This window comes from Somniosus microcephalus, chromosome 6, assembly GCF_052327205.1.
Source record: "Somniosus microcephalus isolate GS21.2 chromosome 6, FLI_Smic_1.0, whole genome shotgun sequence".
Lineage (NCBI taxonomy): Eukaryota > Metazoa > Chordata > Chondrichthyes > Squaliformes > Somniosidae > Somniosus > Somniosus microcephalus.
The window spans coordinates 276272425-276290948 of NC_140992.1; the positions used below are offsets into that span (position 1 = coordinate 276272425).

The 18524-nt window shown below is 46.5% G+C and overlaps 1 protein-coding gene across 1 annotated transcript in view; it reads right to left on the minus strand.

Annotated features, from left to right (window-relative positions):
- Positions 1-2256: 2256 nt before the first annotated feature.
- LOC147116737 (telomere repeats-binding bouquet formation protein 1-like) overlaps positions 2257-18524 on the minus strand; it is a 121673-nt gene continuing 105405 nt past the window's right edge. Inside the window, exons 18-20 of the mRNA XM_085991861.1 lie at positions 9477-9572; positions 8284-8397; positions 2257-2679 (exon numbers count right to left, since the gene is read on the minus strand). Of these exons, the coding sequence (XP_085847987.1) occupies positions 2549-2679; positions 8284-8397; positions 9477-9572 (341 nt within the window). The 3' untranslated portion in view covers positions 2257-2548. The remainder of the gene's footprint in view (positions 2680-8283; positions 8398-9476; positions 9573-18524) is intronic.

The following is an 18524-nucleotide window of genomic DNA, read 5'->3' on the forward strand; positions in this document are numbered from 1 at the left end:
AAATGAACGGATCATTAGTACATAACCAGAGATGAGCAAAAGGATTATAACTGGCTCACTCTCATAGGGACATAACAACAACAACTTGCACTTACAAAGTGCCTTTAATGTAGAAAAATGTCCCAAGGCGCTTTATAGAAGTGTAATCAGATGTCTAAAAAGTCGACATCGAGCCATAGAAGGATATATTAGGAGGGATGACTAAAAGCCTGGTCAAAGAGGTGGGTTTCAAGGAGGTTTAGGGAGGGAATTCTAGAGCTTAGGGACTAGACGGCTGAAGGCACAGCTGCCAATGGTAGGGCAAAAGGCGTGGAGGATGCACTATGTAGGGGCTAGGCCATGAAGAGATTTAAACACAAAGATGAGAATTTTACATTTCCGACACCGGGGGGAATGGAAGTTAGCTAGTAAGTCAGCTAGCACAGGGGTGATGGATGAGCGGGATTTGATGCAGGATAGGATTCGAGCAGCAGAGTTTTGGATGAGCTGAATTTTATGTAACGTGGAGGATGCGAGGTCAGTCAGGAGAGCATTGGAATAGTCAAGTCTGGAAGTGAGGGTTTTAGCAGCAGATGGCTGAGGCAGGGGCTGAGACGGACGATGTTACAGAGGTGGAGGTAGACAGTCTATGTGATGGAGAAGTTATGGGGTCGGAAGCTGAGCTCGGGGTCAAATAATCTGTAAAGGTTGTAAACAGTCTGGTTCAACCTGCGACATTTGCCTGGGAGGGGGTTGGAATTGGTGGCGAGGGTAAAGAATTTGCGGAAGGGGCCAAAGGCGATGGCTTTAGTCTTCCCAATGTTTAACTGGAGGTAACTGTGACTCTTCCAGAACTGAAAGTCAGTCAAGCAGTCTGAAAACACAGAGGCAGTGGAGGGAGTGAGAGAGGTGCTGGCAAAGTTGAGCTGGGTGTAAACAGCATACATGTAGAACCTGATGCCATGTCTTTCAATAATGTCGTAAAGGAGTAGCATGTAGATGAGGGCCAATGATAGATACCTGGGCATTCCAGAGGTACCGGTGTAAGAACGGGAAGAGAATCTCTTGCTGGAGGTGCTCGGGGTACGACTGGACAGGTAAAAGTGGAAGCAAGGGTAATCCCACAAATCTGGACAGTGGAGGAGAGTCGTTGGAGGAGGATGGTTTGGTCGACTTGTCAAAAGCTGCAGAGAGGTTACTAAGGATATAGAGGGAAAATGCACCGCTGTCAGTCATAGGGGATGTTATTTGTAACTTTAATTAGAGCCATTTCAGTGCTGAGGCAGGGGCGGAAACCCAATTAGAGAGATTCAAACATGGAGGTGTGGGAAAGATGGGCACATATTTGGGAAGTGACAACATGTTCAACAGCTGTGGCGATGAAAATGAGACTGAAGATAGGGTGGTTGTTTGCAAGGACAGAGGGATCAAGGGCGGTTTTTTTTTGGAGGATGGGTGATGATAGCAGTTATGAAAGGGAAGGTGGGACAGTAACTGAGGAGAGGGAATCATTTACAATGTTAATTAGCATAGGCGCCAAGCGGGAAGTTGAGTGGTAAGCAGTTTAGTGGGATTGGGGTAAGGAGAGCAGGAGGTGGGTCTCATAGACAAGAGGAACTCAGAGGGCATGAGGGGAGATAGGAGAGAAAAGAAAGAATGACATGGGTTTAGGGCTAAGGCGGAGAAGACCTGGTGGGGTGGGGGGGGGGGGGCGGGGGGAAGGTTTGGTTGATGGGCCAGGGGAAGAGCGGAATGAGGCAGAGGAAGCTGAACTGATGGTCTCAATCTTAGTGACAAAGTTGTCCATGAGCTCCCCATGGACTACCATCTCGCACTTCTTGTTGGAGGTGAGGGTGGAGGGGCAGGGCAGGTTGGCAGTGGAGAACAGAAGTTATCAAAAGGGGTTGCTGCAAAAAGTGCTTCCCCGCTGCAGAAATTGCTAATGAAACTCTCCAGGGTCTTCAAGCTCAGAAACTCCTCACGTCCACCAGTCTCCGCTAATCCTGGCAACAGCTGTGCCTTATAATTCTCAGTCTAAGTTACCCTCAGTGGATTGCAGGTGTAAAAGCAGGAACCCCGGAGCTGCAGTGCCACTGGACCTCACTATCATAAAACGGTAAGGGAATTCACTCCCAAAGTGTTTATTCTACACCCCTTTCAAGATGAATAGTTCAAACTGTGCAGTATTGGTATTGGCTGCTCTGATGATAATTGCCACTCAGTTCTCTATTCTCTGTTCCACAGTCTATTGATCACCTATAGTGAGTCACACAGCACTTAAAATTCCTGTCTTTAATGATCATTAAAATTACAAAACAATCAATAAAATCCAGCACCACAGGAAAAATTGTCAACTTTTTATCACATTTGTGAATTTTCCGTGCTGGGAACGCATGTCGTGAAATCTTGGGGAATACCCATGATTTCTCAAAACTCAATCCGTGAACAAGGCTCTGCACCAGAAGTGTGCATGCGAAAAGTCATTCCGAATATATAATAAAATATTTTAAATCACAATTTGATTAAGAGAAAAATCCCACCAAACATAGCATTACTGATTTGAATCATTTCACTGAATTTTCTCACTATTTACATGACCTTGTCCCATAGTTGGTTTAAATGGAGTTGTATTGTCTCTTCGCTGTCTGTGAAAAGCGGCAGCACCAGAGGCAGATTTCTTCATTGGTGTCAAAAGAAAGTCTGCAAGCAACAGAATTTTAAAAAAAATGAGCAATGATGCAGCAAGTTGAATAAGTATTGCAAAGAGAGGGCAAGAAAGAGTTCCTTCAACAGCTCAGTTTGTTAAAGCCCATTGCTTATTACTATTGAGACTATTGCTAGGCTGATTCAGAGGGCAGTTAACAGTCAACCACACTGGTGTGGGACTGGACATATAGGCCAGACCGGGTAAAGACGGCAGGTTTCCTTCCCTAAATGACATTACTGAACCAGTTCGGTTTTTACAACAATCTGAAAGCTTTCGTTTCCAGATTTTTAAAAACTGAATTCAAATTCTCAAATTGCCATGGTGGAATTTAAACTCACATTCTCTAGATTATTAGCCCAGGTCTGTGGATTACTAGTTCCGTAACACAACCATTACACTACCATGTCCCTTAGTGACCTTTTCTGGAAAGAAATAACTTACATATATATATATCGCTTATGGCATCTCTCAATAATGTCCTTAAGTGTTCTATATTCAATGAATTTCTTGCAGGGCAGTCACTTATGCAGACAAATGTACCAGCCATGTGGCACACAGTAATGTCCCATTGACAGCATTCAGATGACTGGCCAGTTAATTTATTTTTACGTTGGTGGTGGCCAAGGGAGGAAGATTGGTCAAGACATCCCTGTTCTTCTTCAATTAGTGCTATGGAAGCTTTCACTTCTAGCCAAATCATCAGAACAGGGTTGCTGTTTAACACCTCATCCAAAGGACAGCACCTCCGACAATGCTGCACTCCTTCAGTAATGTACTGAAATGTCAGCCAAGACTACTCGCTCAGGTCCTGGCGTGGGGTTTGAAAACCACAACCTTCTGACTCAAAGGAGAGTGCTAATATCCCTTCTGTTCAGGGCTCAATGGAGCAACTCTATTGCCATCCTGACCGAGATCAATTAACTCAACCCAGGACAGGATTAAAAAAAATATCTATTATATATTAAAAACAGTGAGTGGTCTCAATGTCACTAAGGAAATAGCACTGGGTAAAATATTGGGACTAAAAGACGACAAGTCCCCTGGACCAGATGGCCTGCATCCCAGGGTCTTAAAAGAAGTGGCTGCAGAGATAGTGGCGGCATTGGTTGCAATATACCAAAATTCCCTGGACTCTGGAGAGGTCCCAGTGGATTGGAAAACCGTTAATGTAACATCCCTATTTAAGGAAGGAGGGAGACAGAAAGCAGGAAACTATAGACCAGTTAGCCTAACATCTGTCGTTGGGAAAATGCTGGAGTCTTTCATTAAGGATGCAGTAGCAGGGCATTTAGAAAAACATACTGCAGTCAAACAGAGTCAGCATGGTTTTAGGAAAGGGAAATCATGTTTAACAAATTTGCTGGAGTTCTCTGAGGATGTAACAAGCAGGGTGGACAAGGGTGAGCCAGTGGATGTGGTGTATTTGGATTTCCAGAAGGCATTCGATAAGGTGCCACATAAAAGGTTACTGCATAAGATAAGAGCTCACGGAGTTGGGGGTAATATATTAGTATGGATAGAGAATTGACTAACTAAGAGAAAGCAGAGAGTCGGGATAAATGGGTCATTTTCTGGTTGGCAAACAGTAACTAGTGGGGTGCCACAAGGATCGGTGCTGGGACCCCAACTATTTACAATCTACATTAATGACTTGGGTGAAGGGATCGAGTGTAATGTAGCCAAGTTTGCGGATGATATAAAGATGGGTGGGAAAGTAAGTTGTGCAGAGGACTCAAAAAATCTGCAAAGGGATATAGACAGGCTAGGTGAGTGGGCAAACATTTGGCAGATGGAGTATAATGTGGGAAAGTGCGAGGTTATCCACTTTGGCACGAAAAATAAAAAAGCAAACTATTATTTAAATGGAGAGAGATTACAAAATGCTACCGTTCAGAGGGACCTGGGGGTCCTTGTACATGAAACACAAAAAGTTAGCATGCAGGTACAGCAAGTAATCAAAAAGGCAAATGGAATGTTGGCCTTTATTTCAGGGGGTTGGAGTATAAAAGCAGGGAAGTCCTGCTACAACTGTACAGGGTATTGGTGAGACCACACCTGGAGTACTGCGTACAGTTTTGGTCTCCTTATTTAAGGAAGGATATACTTGCATTGGAGGCAGTTCAGAGACGATTCACTAGGTTAATTCCAGAGATGAGGGGTTTGACTTATGAGGAAAGGTTGAGCAGGCTGGGCCTATACTCATTGGAATTTAGAAGAATGAGAGGTGATCTTATCGAAACATAAGATACTGAGGGGGCTCGACAAGGTAGATGCAGAGAGGATGTTTCCCCTCGTGGGGAAATCTAGAACTCGGGGGCACAGTCTCAGAATAAAGGGCTGCCATTTTAGAACTGAGATGAGGAGGAATTTCTTCTCTCAGAGGGTCGTAAATCTGTGGAATTCTCTGCCCCAGAGAGCTGTGGAGGCTGGGTCATTAAATAAATTTAACGTGGAGATAGACACATTTTTATTACAAGATAAAGGAGTGAAGGGTTACGGGGAGCAGGCTGGGAAGTGGCTTTGAGCCCTAGATCAGCCGTGATCTTATTGAATGGCGGAGCAGGCTCGAGGGGTCAAGTGGCCTATTCCTGCTCCTATTTCTTATGTTCTCACCATTCCAAAGTTAAAGTACCAATGGATATAAACATAACGTTATGTGACACATTAAAAAAACAATAGAGGCCACCTAATGCTACGTGACTGTCGGTCTGTTCTGTTTATTTGAACTTTCACTGTAATTCCTGACCTCTGCCACAGGGTGGCACTCTACCAATGGATTAGCTGGAGCACGGTGCCCATCTTGGTAAAGGTGCGTAAATTGAAGCATTTTTAACTTTGTCCCTGGCTCTGCTACCTATCCCGCCCCCAAAAATAATTTAGGAAGGCCAATGTCCCCAAATTTTTATGATTGTCATAACCGAATCATGGCCCTGGATACTTCATCCCAATGGCCCTACCCCCAAAAATTACATTTTTCTTGCTGGTCCTCCCGAATCTGGGCCCAATGACAATATTGGCTTGACAACGCTCATGAATTCAGCCCGATGGCTTTGTGCACTTCTCCTGTTACCTCTAACGTACTTCAAGCCAACAGATGTCCTGAACCTGGGCCCAATACTTTGCCTAAGCCTCTGCTCGAGAGTCATAGCACTTCTCTCCTGATGGTTCTGCCTCTCGGTCCAATAGCTTTCCCAAACTCTGTCCCAATGGTCCATTGCAGCAGTTAGGTGGCGGAGACTTTTAATTTGCAAATGTTGAAAAATAGCAGTTAAGACACCGTAAGCAAGCGTTTAAAACAAGTCAAGATCCAAAAGTAGAAGACCAGACACCAACTTCACCCCCGCCCCCCCACTCCCCGAAAAATCCTGATAATGGAACCCATCCTCTGTTAAGGCACAGACCCAAAACTGGTACCTTGCTGCGGAGGGAAAAACCCAAGATTCTCTGCCCACCTCCCCACTGAGACAAAGTAATATTAGCTCCCCAGCAATCTACCTACTCTGGGAAAATGGGCGCTTGGACCCCCCCACCCCACTGAGGCAAATTCCCCTTTGCCACTTCCTCCTCCACTCCCATCCTGTTCTTCCCTAAACCTAATCTCCCTCTTTTCCCCTCCCTCCTGACAGTAACATCCTCCCACTGAAGCCAAACTAGCTCCCTAACATCCCCCCTCAACTGAGGCAAACTCCCCCTTCCATCTGCCCTCCTCCAACCCTAATCTGTCTCTTTCTCCTTCCCCTCTCCTCCCCACACCTTTCCCCTTCCCTCCCCTACTCTCTCCTTCTCTCCTCTCTTCTCCTGCCCCCTTTACAACATTGCCCTCTCCTTCCTCCCTCCTCTGCCCTCCCCCTGCCTTGGATTAATACCTCCCTGCCTTCTAAACCTACTTGACCTAAAAGCTGCACTTGATTTTGTTTCTCCATATGTAATACCGCAGGAAATTGACTAGTTATTAATAAAAAAAACTTTCAGTGGGAAGAGAGGGAGAGTGGAAATATTCTTCCAAGTCAAGAAAACTGAAATTTTAAAACTCACATCTAAACGTTTTAATTCATGCACAGCTCTCTCCAACTTTATGCCCACTGCAGCAATGTGACTATTCCATTTCCAATATTGCCTATTCTTATAACCTTTCTGAGTGGGATTGCAAAATCAATGTCCAACTGTACGTCTGTGAATTATCCCTGGCAACTATTCTCTAAGGAGATGCAGACAGTATTACCTTCTATATTAGTGGGACTGAAGAAAAAATGGATTAGATTAATAGTCACAAGTATATGAGGCATGGATTGAGAAAAGGCCATAAGGGTCAGCAAGCCCCCGTGTCTGTCTGGTGCATGCTCGCAGGCCATGTTGAATACCGTTTATATCTACATTATCTCTGTCTTAGCATTTCAAAGACCTGAATCATGACACTCGCTCCCTCAATCCCCCTTCTTCTAAGGCAGTGGAGAATAAGCAGTGACAATATGCAAAAGAACATAGTCTTGATTGCAGATTTAAAAAAAAATTAGTATTCAGCAACAAAAACAATGTTGTAGTAAATCAACAGACACAGAAAGCTGGCCACCAGACATCTGGGCTGGGATTCTCCTCCATGTTCCTGCCTGAAATTGGGTGGGATTGCAGAGGAGAATGAAGGAAAATTCGGGTAGGGAGGCCGCCCACCACCTCGCTCTGACTGAGATTTCCGCCCCCCCATCACAACTACTGCTGGTTGCTCGTTTCCCACCCGCCACATAAAAGCCTTCAGGGGATTCCCTCCCGTTTTCCCAATTTACTGCCACTTCCTGGGGCTACCATGTAGAAAGTGGGTGCAGGCTCTGGGAAGCAGCAGTGAAGATCCCAATCCGCCAGTGGAGGGAGATGTCCCTCCAATCAGTCCCAGAGACCTACCTGCTGAAGGACTCAGTCTTGGCCGAGGCCTTCAGTAGGGCAGCTGACCTGACCTTCGGGATATTTCTACCCCACAAGGTCTCTCACTGCCTCTTCTGGTGCTGTACCGGTGTCCCCACTGCAGCGCTGCTGAGATTTTGTGCCAGAATTCAGAGGGATGGGTGGAGGTTCTGCTCCACTGGAACTCTGCTCCAAAGAGGAGATATTCTGGTCTTGCTGACCTTGCAGACCCCAATGCGATCCATTTGTGGAGCGTCTAGTGCCCAGCCATGAAAAGCCTTTGTTAGACTTATGTCCATGTCCATACTGCCTATCCCTCTCAGAATCTCCGATCTGAGGGGGCCTGGGTGCATTGACTGAGGCCTACAAATTGTTCCTACTTCCTTTGAATCGTAGAAGTTTACAGCACAGAAGGAGGCCATTCGGCCCATCGTGAATGCCTGTGCCAGCTCCAAGCACGAGCACTCAGCCTGCCTTTGGGGGAACCCCAGCAGTATGAGGGTAATGCAAAAGGGCAAAGACCCATTGTAACTGTCTCTATGTTGATCAATGTATTTTCCCCTGGACTTTTCTTCCACTATAAGCTATGTTTACATCACGGTTTGCTTAACATATGATCACTTCTAATCCACAACTGAACTGAAATTGAGCCCAGGACGCAAAGGTATAATCCAGTACCCAGTGCCAAGAACCAAACTCACTTTTGATGTGAGCATCTTTTGTAGACGGTTTAGGCCAGGTTATAAAATCTGTTTGTTGTCTGTGGAAATTCATAATGCGAGATGCAGTTTTTTTGATTGGAGTCAAAAGAAACTCTGCAAAATAAAACATTATTATAAACTTTATAATGTTACAATGTACTTACAGATCATGTATAAAAAATGATCATAATCATATTTTCCCCCATCATGATCATCTTAACCACCATAATTGTGAGAAAAAGAATTATACATAGCTTTCTAAAAAGCATTTGACAAAGTTAAGTTTCTGCATGAAGGGCAACTAATTAAGTTGGGAATGAATTGTCATTGACAAATGGATTAAAAGGCTTTGCAAAGGTAGAAGAAAGAGGAGCCATAGTTCCTCATCTTGGCCTCAGGATGTCTCAAAGCACTTCACATACGATTTACTTTTGAAGTTCTTATGCAGGCAAACAAGACATCCAACTCATACACAGTAATGTCCCATACACAGCAACAGATAAATGACCAGTTAATCTGCTTTTTTATGCTGGTTGTAGAAGGAATGTTGGGCACCAGAAGAATTCCCTGCTCTTCTTTACATAGTGTCATAGCATCTTTTACATCCACTTGAACAGGCAGGCTTGGTTTTAACATCTAGTCCAAAAGATGGCGCCTTGGATAATGCAGGACTTCCTCAGTACTGCACTGCAGTGTCAGCCTAGATTACACGCTCAAGTCTGGGAGCAGAGTTTGGACCTACAATCTCCTGACACGGGGGTGAGAGTGCTGCACAATGAGTAAGGCTGACACTTAACATAAGTTGTATTACAGTGCAGTAGCTCAGGTTGAATTTTATAATACTTCAGTGTGGTAAAACTTAATTTTTAAAAACTGTCCCTCCTCTGAAGGTGGTGTCTCAAAAGCATTGTATCTCACCCAAATGTTCAAATTGTTCAAAAGGTTGATGAAGCTTTTAACCCCCAGTGATCAGAAGTCACACAACAACATCGGATCTACTCTGGGTTCTGGAATGCCTCAGCTGGGACATCCCTTGCTGAGATCACCGGTTTTGAGGTATAACGAGAACAGGACTGCCTTCTGAAAAGCTTATACCACTGGAAACATGAACTACGGAGTGACTTTCAGCAATGCTAAAATAATGATTACAAAGCTTTTATATATCCTATATATATGAGGGACGAGTAACTTACTCTTTGTGAAATCACAAGACGCTGATACTTCAGAGTGCACGGTCTTGGGATAATGCACTGCAATCCTTTCTATTTTCTTAGGTGTTAAACACAGATCTGTAAAATACAGGTGAGAGTGAGAATTTATTTCAAATTTTTCATTCATTTTTACATGTTCTCATTTCTCCTGAAGGTACTCACTTTTGCTGGAGTACTGTACCATGGTGCTGGCACTGGCCCAACTGGATATTCTTCATGTCTGAGCCTAGCCAGTGTTGGTACGCTAATCCTCCTTAAGGAAGCATCATAGCAAGACTGCATCCTGTCCAATGTTCCTTCTAAAATGTCTTTGTTGTGTGCGGCCTGTTCATTTCAACGCGTGGTCCCTTTAAATTGGGGTATTTCAGATGGAAAAGCTCGTGCGCAGCCTGCGCAGGACCTTGCAGTTAACTGCACGGCCGCGCACGTGCGCAGCTTAGAGGGAACATTGATCCTGCCCTCACCCAATGTCCATACACTCATGCGCTGGGAATTTCCTCAGAGCTTCTCCCAGGGTTTCAGCTGAACTTCCACCAAAGTTACAGCAGCAGAGCAGGAATAGCCGTGAGGAAATTCACCCCCATGCTTTCCAGCAGGCGTCACTGGATAGCAGTCAGCAGTGCGAAGTGTGGCTGGTTTTCCCCTCCCTCTCCCACGGGAACTGAGACTAACTAAAAAACTGAACCGCCATCATGGGTGAGATGTGGTAATTCAGCACAACTAAGGAATCAAATTAAGGGACTTTCTGTCTGTATGACATAATGCAAAACCACACATTACCTTTAACACTAGGCCATCAGAAGATTATATGAGAGAGTCAATAAGAGATAAATCATCATTACATAAAACAAGGTAAAGCTGCTTATACTTAATCAAAACAAACATATCTAAAGACGAGTGCAATTATGGGTATTATGGAAGATTTGTTTCCTGTTATACTCAGGAAGTAAAACTATACTTGGATCAGCCAACAGTTCAGTAAGGAAATGGTATGTGGTACCTTAAAGGGGAAGGAAACATAAGAATGAACAGCAGGTGCAATTTCATGGTGTAAAGTATGTCCCAGTTTCTGTGCTAATCTCAGCCAGGGTGGTATAGGGGTGCTCCAACTGGCCTCAGGATCCCCCGATAATGAAGGTTGGTAAACTAAATTAACAAATGGCCACGGTTTTGGCTTCTGATTACTATCCAACTCCCCAAAAGCTTTCATAGAATCATACTGCACAGAGGAGGCCATTCGGCCCATCGAGTCCGTGCCGGCTCTCTGTAGAGCAATCCAGTCAGTCCCATTCCCCTGCTCTATCCCCGTAGCCCTGCAAGTTTATTTCCCTCAAGTGCCTATCCAGTCTCCCCTTGAAAACATTGAGTGTCTCCGCTTCCACCACTTCCGTCGGCAGCGAGTTCCAGGTCATCATCACTCGCTGCGTAAAAAAGTTTTCCCTCACATCCCCCCTGTATCGCTTGCCCAAAACCTTAAATCTGTGTCCCCTAGTCCTTCTACCATCAACTAGTGGGAACAGCCTTTCCCCGTCTAGCCTATCCAAACCCGTCATAATCTTGTACACCTCTATCAAATCACCCCTCAACCTCCTTTGCTCTAATGAAAACAAATCCAGCTTCTCCAACCTGTCCTTGTAGCTAAGATCCCCCATCCCCGGAACCATTCTGGTAAATCTCCTCTGCACCCTCTCCAGGGCCTTCACATCCTTCCTAAAGTGTGGTGACCAGAACTGGAGGCAATACTCCAGTTGTGGTCTTAACCAGCGCTTTATAAAGGTTCAGCATAACTTCTCTACTTTTGCACTCAATACCTCTATTTATGAAGCCCAAGATCCCATATGCTTTGTTAACCACTCTCTCTATGTCCCGCCACCTTCAGGGACCTATGCACATTAACTCCCAGGTCCCTCTGTCCCTGCACACTCTTTAAAACTGTGCCATTAAGTGTATATTGCCTCTCCCTGTTCCTTCTGCCAAAATGCATCACCTCATACTTCTCTGTATTAAATTCCATTGCCACTTGTCTGCCCATTCTGCTAGCCTTTCTATGTCCTGTTGCAGTCGATTGGTATCATCCTCACTTTTTGCCACATCCCCAAGTTTGGTGTCATCGGCAAATTTAGAAATTCTACTCTGTATCCCAATATCCAGGTCATTTATATATATCAAAAATAGCAGTGGCCCCAGCACTGACCCTTGGGGAACACCACTGTCTACCATCCTCCAGTCTGAAAAACAGCTATTTACCACAACTCGCTGTTTTCTGTCCTTAAGCCAATTCCTTATCCAAGCTGCCACTGACCCACCTTTTCCATGAGCCTCAATTTTGTTAACCAGCCTTCTATGTGGTACTTTGTTAAACGCCTTCTGAAAAGCCATGTAGACAACATCCATTGCATTCCCTTCATCAATCCTCTCTGTTACTTCATCAAAAAATTCAATTAGATTAGTCAAACACGATCTGCCTTTTACAAATCTGTGTTGGCTCTCCTTAATTAGCTTAAACCTCTCCAAGTAGCCGTTAATTTTTTCCTTGATTATTGTTTCTAAAACTTTACCCACCACTGATGTTAAACTGACCGGCCTGTAGTTACTAGGATTGTCCTTACACCCCTTCTTGAACAATGGTGTCACATTTGCCACTTTCCAATCCTCAGTTGGTACAGTCATTGTATAACAGCCACACAGACCAGAAGGTCCCATGTGTGATTGCTGATCTCCAACAGTAGGCTCGCTACAATCATTCTCAACATCCTTGGACTAAAGAGAATGAAAAAATAAATTGTCTAGCATCCCCACTCCTAACCACTAGCAGCACTACCGCTGCTGACAAATGTGAATATGTGGCGGCCTCAGCTATGCTGTTTCCTGTGATAAAATAGCCTGACAACACTCACTGTCTCAATTTCCACATGAGGAAGGCCATTTGTGGGTGATACTGTAGACCAGCAAATGCCTGGGGAACCATACCCGAGGATGGGGAAGCACCTTCAGGAGAGGAGCAGGAGACAAGAGGTGGGTGGAGGAACTGAAAAAAAGCCATAGGGGATCGGTGAAATAAATTGCAACGCTGCAGTATCCTTTTATCATACCTGGGGACAACTTGTTCCCATTGCTTATAGAAACATAGACAAATAGGAGCAGGAGTCGGCCAGTTGACCCTTCGAGCCTGCTCCACCATTCAATATGATCATGGCAGATCCTCTATCTCAATACCATATTCCCGCTCTCTCCCCATACCCCTTCACGCCTTTTGTGTCTAGAAATCTATCTATCTCCTTCTTAAATATATTCAGTGACTTGGCCTCCACAGCCTTCTGTGGTAGAGAATTCCACAGGTTCACCACCCTCTGAGTGAAGAAATATCTCCTCATCTCAATCCTAAATGTCCTACCCCGTATCCTGAGACAGTGCCCCCTCGTTCTAGACCCCCCCAGCCAGGGGAAACATCCTCCCTGCATCCAGTCTGCCTAGCCCTGTCAGAATTTTATACGTTTCAATGAGATCCCCTCTCATTCTTCTAAACTCTAGTGAATACAGGCCTAGTCGACCCAATCACTCCTCATACGACAGTCCTGCAATCCCAAGAATCTCAGTCCGGAACGCGAGAGTCGGCGGGAATCTCGGAGCGGTGGAGTAAGTATAAAAGGCTCCAAGAGACCAGGTAAGGCCTCAGTCCGGAGCGCGAGAGTCGGCGGGAATCTCGGAGCGGTGGAGTAAGTATAAAAGGCTCCAAGAGACCAGGTAAGGCCTCAGTCCGGAGCGCGAGAGTCGGCGGGAATCTCGGAGCGGTGGAGTAAGTATAAAAGGCTCCAAGAGACCAGGTAAGGCCTCAGTCCGGAGCGCGAGAGTCGGCGGGAATCTCGGAGCGGTGGAGTAAGTATAAAAGGCTCCAAGAGACCAGGTAAGGCCCCAGTCCGGAGCGCGAGAGTCGGCGGGAATCTCAGAGCGGTGGAGTAAGTATAAAAGGCTCCAAGAGACCAGGTAAGGCCTCAGTCCGGAGCGCGAGAGTCGGCGGGAATCTCGGAGCGGTGGAGTAAGTATAAAAGGCTCCAAGAGACCAGGTAAGGCCTCAGTCCGGAGCGCGAGAGACGGCGGGAATCTCGGAACGGTGGAGTAAGTATAAAAGGCTCCAAGAGACCAGGTAAGGCCTCAGTCCGGAGCGCGAGAGTCGGCGGGAATCTCGGAGCGGTGGAGTAAGTATAAAAGGCTCCAAGAGACCAGGTAAGGCCTCAGTCCGGAGCGCGAGAGTCGGCGGGAATCTCGGAGCGGTGGAGTAAGTATAAAAGGCTCCAAGAGACCAGGTAAGGCCTCAGTCCGGAGCGCGAGAGTCGGCGGGAATCTCGGAGCGATGGAGTAAGTTTAAAAGGCTCCAAGAGACCAGGTAAGGCCTCAGTCCGGAGCGCGAGAGTCACTGGGAATCTCGGAGCGGTGGAGTAAGTATAAAAGGCTCCAAGAGACCAGGTAAGGCCTCAGTCCGGAGCGCGAGAGACGGCGGGAATCTCGGAGCGGTGGAGTAAGTATAAAAGGCTCCAAGAGACCAGGTAAGGCCTCAGTCCGGAGCGCGAGAGTCGGCGGGAATCTCGGAGCGGTGGAGTAAGTATAAAAGGCTCCAAGAGACCAGGTAAGGCCTCAGTCCGGAGCGCGAGAGACAGCGGGAATCTCGGAGCGGTGGGGGTAAGTATAAAAGGCTCCAAGAGACCAGGTAAGGCCTCAGTCCGAAGCGCGAGAGACGGCGGGAATCTCGGAGCGGTGGAGTAAGTATAAAAGGCTCCAAGAGACCAGGTAAGGCCTCAGTCCGGAGCGCGAGAGTCGGCGGGAATCTCGGAGCGGTGGAGTAAGTATAAAAGGCTCCAAGAGACCAGGTAAGGCCTACCAATCTCCAATCTCGGAACTCAGAGGGAAGGAGAGAGGTAAAAAGTAATCCAAGTGTGACATCACCAGAAAGCGGGTAAGTGATTGGTTGGTAAGTATTTACTCTTTCTCCTTCTTTACAAAACTTAAATTCTGTGGTTTATAGTTTCTAGGGTCTCTGTGGTGTAGCGGGGACTGCTCGCAGGCAAGCGCCCTTGAGTATATCATTTAATTGGTGCTATTGATTTAATTTAAATTAATTAAAGGGTAAGTCATGTCAGGACAGCCCAGCCCCGTGTTATGCTCCTCTTGCTCTATGTGGGAATTCAGGGGCGCTGCCTGTGTCCCTACCGACCATGTGTGCCAGAAATGTATCCAGCTGCAGCTACTAGTAGACCGCATTGCGGCGCTGGAGCTGCGGATGGATGAGTTTTGGAGCATTCGCGATGCTGAGAGGGTCGTGGATAACGCGTTTAGTGAGTTGGTCACACCGCAGGTAAGGGCTGCACAGGCAGAAGGGAAATGGGTGACCATCAGGCAGAGCAGTAGAGGCAGGCAGGTAGTGCAGGGGACCCCTATGGCCATCCCCCTCTCAAACAGGTATACCGATTTGGATACTGTTGAGGGGGATGACTTACCAGAGGAAGGCAGCAGCAGCCAACTTCCTGGCACCAGGGGTGCTTCTGCTGCTCAGGAAGGGAGGAAAAAGAGTGGGAGAGCAATAGTGGTAGGGGATTCTATCGTAAGGGGAACAGATAGGCGTTTCTGTGGCCGTAGACGTGACTCCAGGATGGTTTGTTGCCTCCCAGGTGCCAGGGTCAAGGATGTCACTGAACGGCTGCAGGGCATTCTGAAGGGGGAGGGTGAACAGTCAGAGGTCGTGGTTCACATTGGGTCCAACGACATGGGTAGGAAGAGGGATGAGGTCCTGCAGCAAGAATTTAGGGAGCTAGGTAGCAGATTAAAGAGCAGGACCTCAAAGGTTGTAATCTCTGGATTACTCCCGGTGCCACGTGCTAGTGAGTATAGGAATAGGAGGATAGAGCAGATGAATGCGTGGCTAAAGAGTTGGTGCAGGAGGGAGGGCTTTAGTTTCCTGGATCACTGGGTCTGCTTCTGGGGAAGGTGGGACTTGTACAAGTCGGACGGGTTGCACCTGAACCAGAACGGGACAAATATCCTTGCGGGGAGGTTTGCTAGCACTGTTTGGGGGGGTTTAAACTAACTTGGCAGGGGGATGGGATACAGAATGGAGCTATACTAGGGGCTGATGTACAGCCAAATATAGAGGAAAAAACAAGTCAGACTGGAAGGCAGAGCAAATATGTAGCGGCACAAGGGAGTAGGGCAAGGCTGAATGGCATTTATTTTAATGCAAGGAGTCTTGCGAATAAGGTGGATGAACTGAAGGTGTTGATGAACACATGGGAGTATGATATTGTTGCTATCACGGAGACATGGTTGAGGGAGGGGCAAGACTGGCAGCTCAATATTCCGGGGTATAGAATCTTCAGGTGAGACAGGGGGGGGGTGGTAAAAGTGGAGGGGATGTCGCAATATTAATTAAGGAGTCAATTACTGCTGTAAGGAGGGATGATATATTAACAGGTTCCTCTAATGAGGCCATATGGGTTGAACTTAAAAACAAAAAGGGGGCAAGCACTTTGCTGGGAGTGTACTATAGGCCCCCAAACAGTCAGGGGGAGATAGAGGAACAGATATGTAGGCAAATCTCAGAGAAGTGTGCAAATAATAGGGTAATAATAGCGGGGGATTTCAACTTCCCCAATATTAACTGGGATAGTCACAGTGTGAAAGGCTTAGCGGGTGCAGAATTCTTAAAGTGCATCCAGGAGAGCTTTTTGAGCCAGCATGTAGAAAGTCCTACAAGAGAGGGGGCGGTACTGGACCTAATTCTAGGGAATGTGGCCGGGCAAGTGGTAGATGTGTTAGTAGGTGAGCACTTTGGTGACAGTGACCATAATTCGGTGAGATTTAAGGTAGTCATGGAAAAGGACAAGGATGGACCGGAAATAAAGGTTCTAAATTGGGGGAAGGCCGATTTTAATATGATAAGGCAGGATCTGGCCAATGTGGACTGGGATCAGCTACTTGAAGGAAAATCCACATCGGAGCAATGGGAGTCTTTCAGAAAGGAAATTGAGAGAGTACAATGGCAACATGTTCCCGTAAAGGTCAAGGGTGGGACCAACAAGCCCAGGGAACCTTGGATGTCAAGGGATATACGAGAATGGATTAGGAAAAAAAGGGGGGCTTTTGGCAGATACAAAGGACTAAAGACAGAGGAAGCCCTAGAGGAGTATAAAAAGAAATTAGGAGAGCGAGGAGGGGCCATGAAATAACACTGGCGAGCAATATAAAGGAAAATCCTAAGGTGTTTTATAAGTATATTAAGGGCAAGAGGATAACTAGGGAAAGAGTAGGGCCCATTAGGGACAAAAGTGGCAAGCTGTGTGTAGAGCCAGAAGATGTAGGTGGGGTTTTAAATGAATTTTTTGCATCTGTGTTCACTATGGAGAAGGACGATGTGGACATAGAAACGGGCAGGGGGACTGTGATATACTTGATCATATTAGCATCGAGAGGGAGGAGGTACTAGCGGTTTTAGCAGGCTTAAAAGTGGATAAATCCCCAGGCCCGGACGAGATGTATCCCAGGCTACTATGTGAGGCAAAGGAGATTGCAGGGGCTCTGACACAAATTTTCAGAACCTCTCTGGCCACAGGGGATGTGCCAGAGGACTGGAGAACAACTAACGTAGTACCATTATTCAAGAAGGGTAGTAGGGATAAACCAGGGAATTACAGGCCAGTGAGCCTAACATCAGTGGTAGGGAAATTATTGGAAAAAATTCTGAGGGACAGAATTAGTCTCCACTTGGAGAGGCAAGGATTAATTAGGGATAGCCAGCATGGCTTTGTCAAGGGAAGATCATGTCTGACCAATTTGATTGAATTTTTCGAGGGGGTGACTAGGTGTGTGGATGAGGGTAGTGCAATGGATGTGGTTTACATGGATTTCAGTAAGGCTTTTGATAAAGTCCCACATAGGAGACTGGTCAGGAAGGTAAGAGCGCATGGGATCCAGGGTGCCTTGGCACATTGGATCCAAAACTGGCTTAGTGGCAGAAGGCAGAGGGTGATGGTGGAAGGTTGTTTTTGTGACTGGAAGCCTGTGTCCAGTGGGGTACCGCAGGGATCGGTGCTGGGTCCCTTGCTGTTTGTGGTCTACATTAATGATTTGGTTGTGAATGTAAAGGGTATGTAGGAGGTATGATCAGTAACTTCGCAGATGACACGAAAATTGGTGGGGTGGTAAATAGCGGGGGAAGCCTCAGGCTACAGGACGATATAGATGGGTTGGTCAGATGGGCAGAAAAGTGGCAAATGGAATTTAACCCTGAAAAGTGTGAGGTGATGCATTTTGGGCGGACTAACAAGGCAAGGAAATACACAATGAATGGTAAGACCCTAGGAAAGACAGAGGATCAGAGGGACCTTGGTGTGCATGTACATAGATCCCTGAAGGCAGCAGAACAGGTGGATAAGGTGGTTAAAAAGGCATATGGGATACTTGCCTTCATTAGCCGAGGCATAGAATATAAGAGCAGGGAGGTTATGATGGAGCTGTACAAAACGCTGGTAAGGCCACAGCTGGAGTACTGTGTGCAGTTCTGGTCGCCACACTATAGGAAGGATGTGATTGCTTTGGAGAGGGTGCAGAGGAGATTTACCAGGATGTTACCTGGGCTGGAGCGCTTCAGCTATGAAGAAAGACTGGACAGGCTGGGGTTGTTTTCCTTGGAGCAGAGAAGGCTGAGGGGGGACCTGATTGAGGTGTACAAAATTATGAGGGGCATAGATAGGGTAGATAGAAAGGAACTTTTCCGCTTAGTAGAGGGGTCAATAACAAGGGGGCATAGATTCAAGGTAAGGGGCAGGCGGTTTAGAGGGGATTTGAGGAAAAACTTTTTCACCCAGAGGGTGGTTGGAATCTGGAACTCACTGCCTGAAAGGGTGGTAGAGGCAGGAACCCTTACCACATTCAAGAAGCATTTGGATGAGCACTTGAAATGCCATAGCATACAAAGCTATGGACCAAATGCTGGAAAATGGGATTAGATTAGACAGGGCTTGATGGCCGGCGTGGACGCGA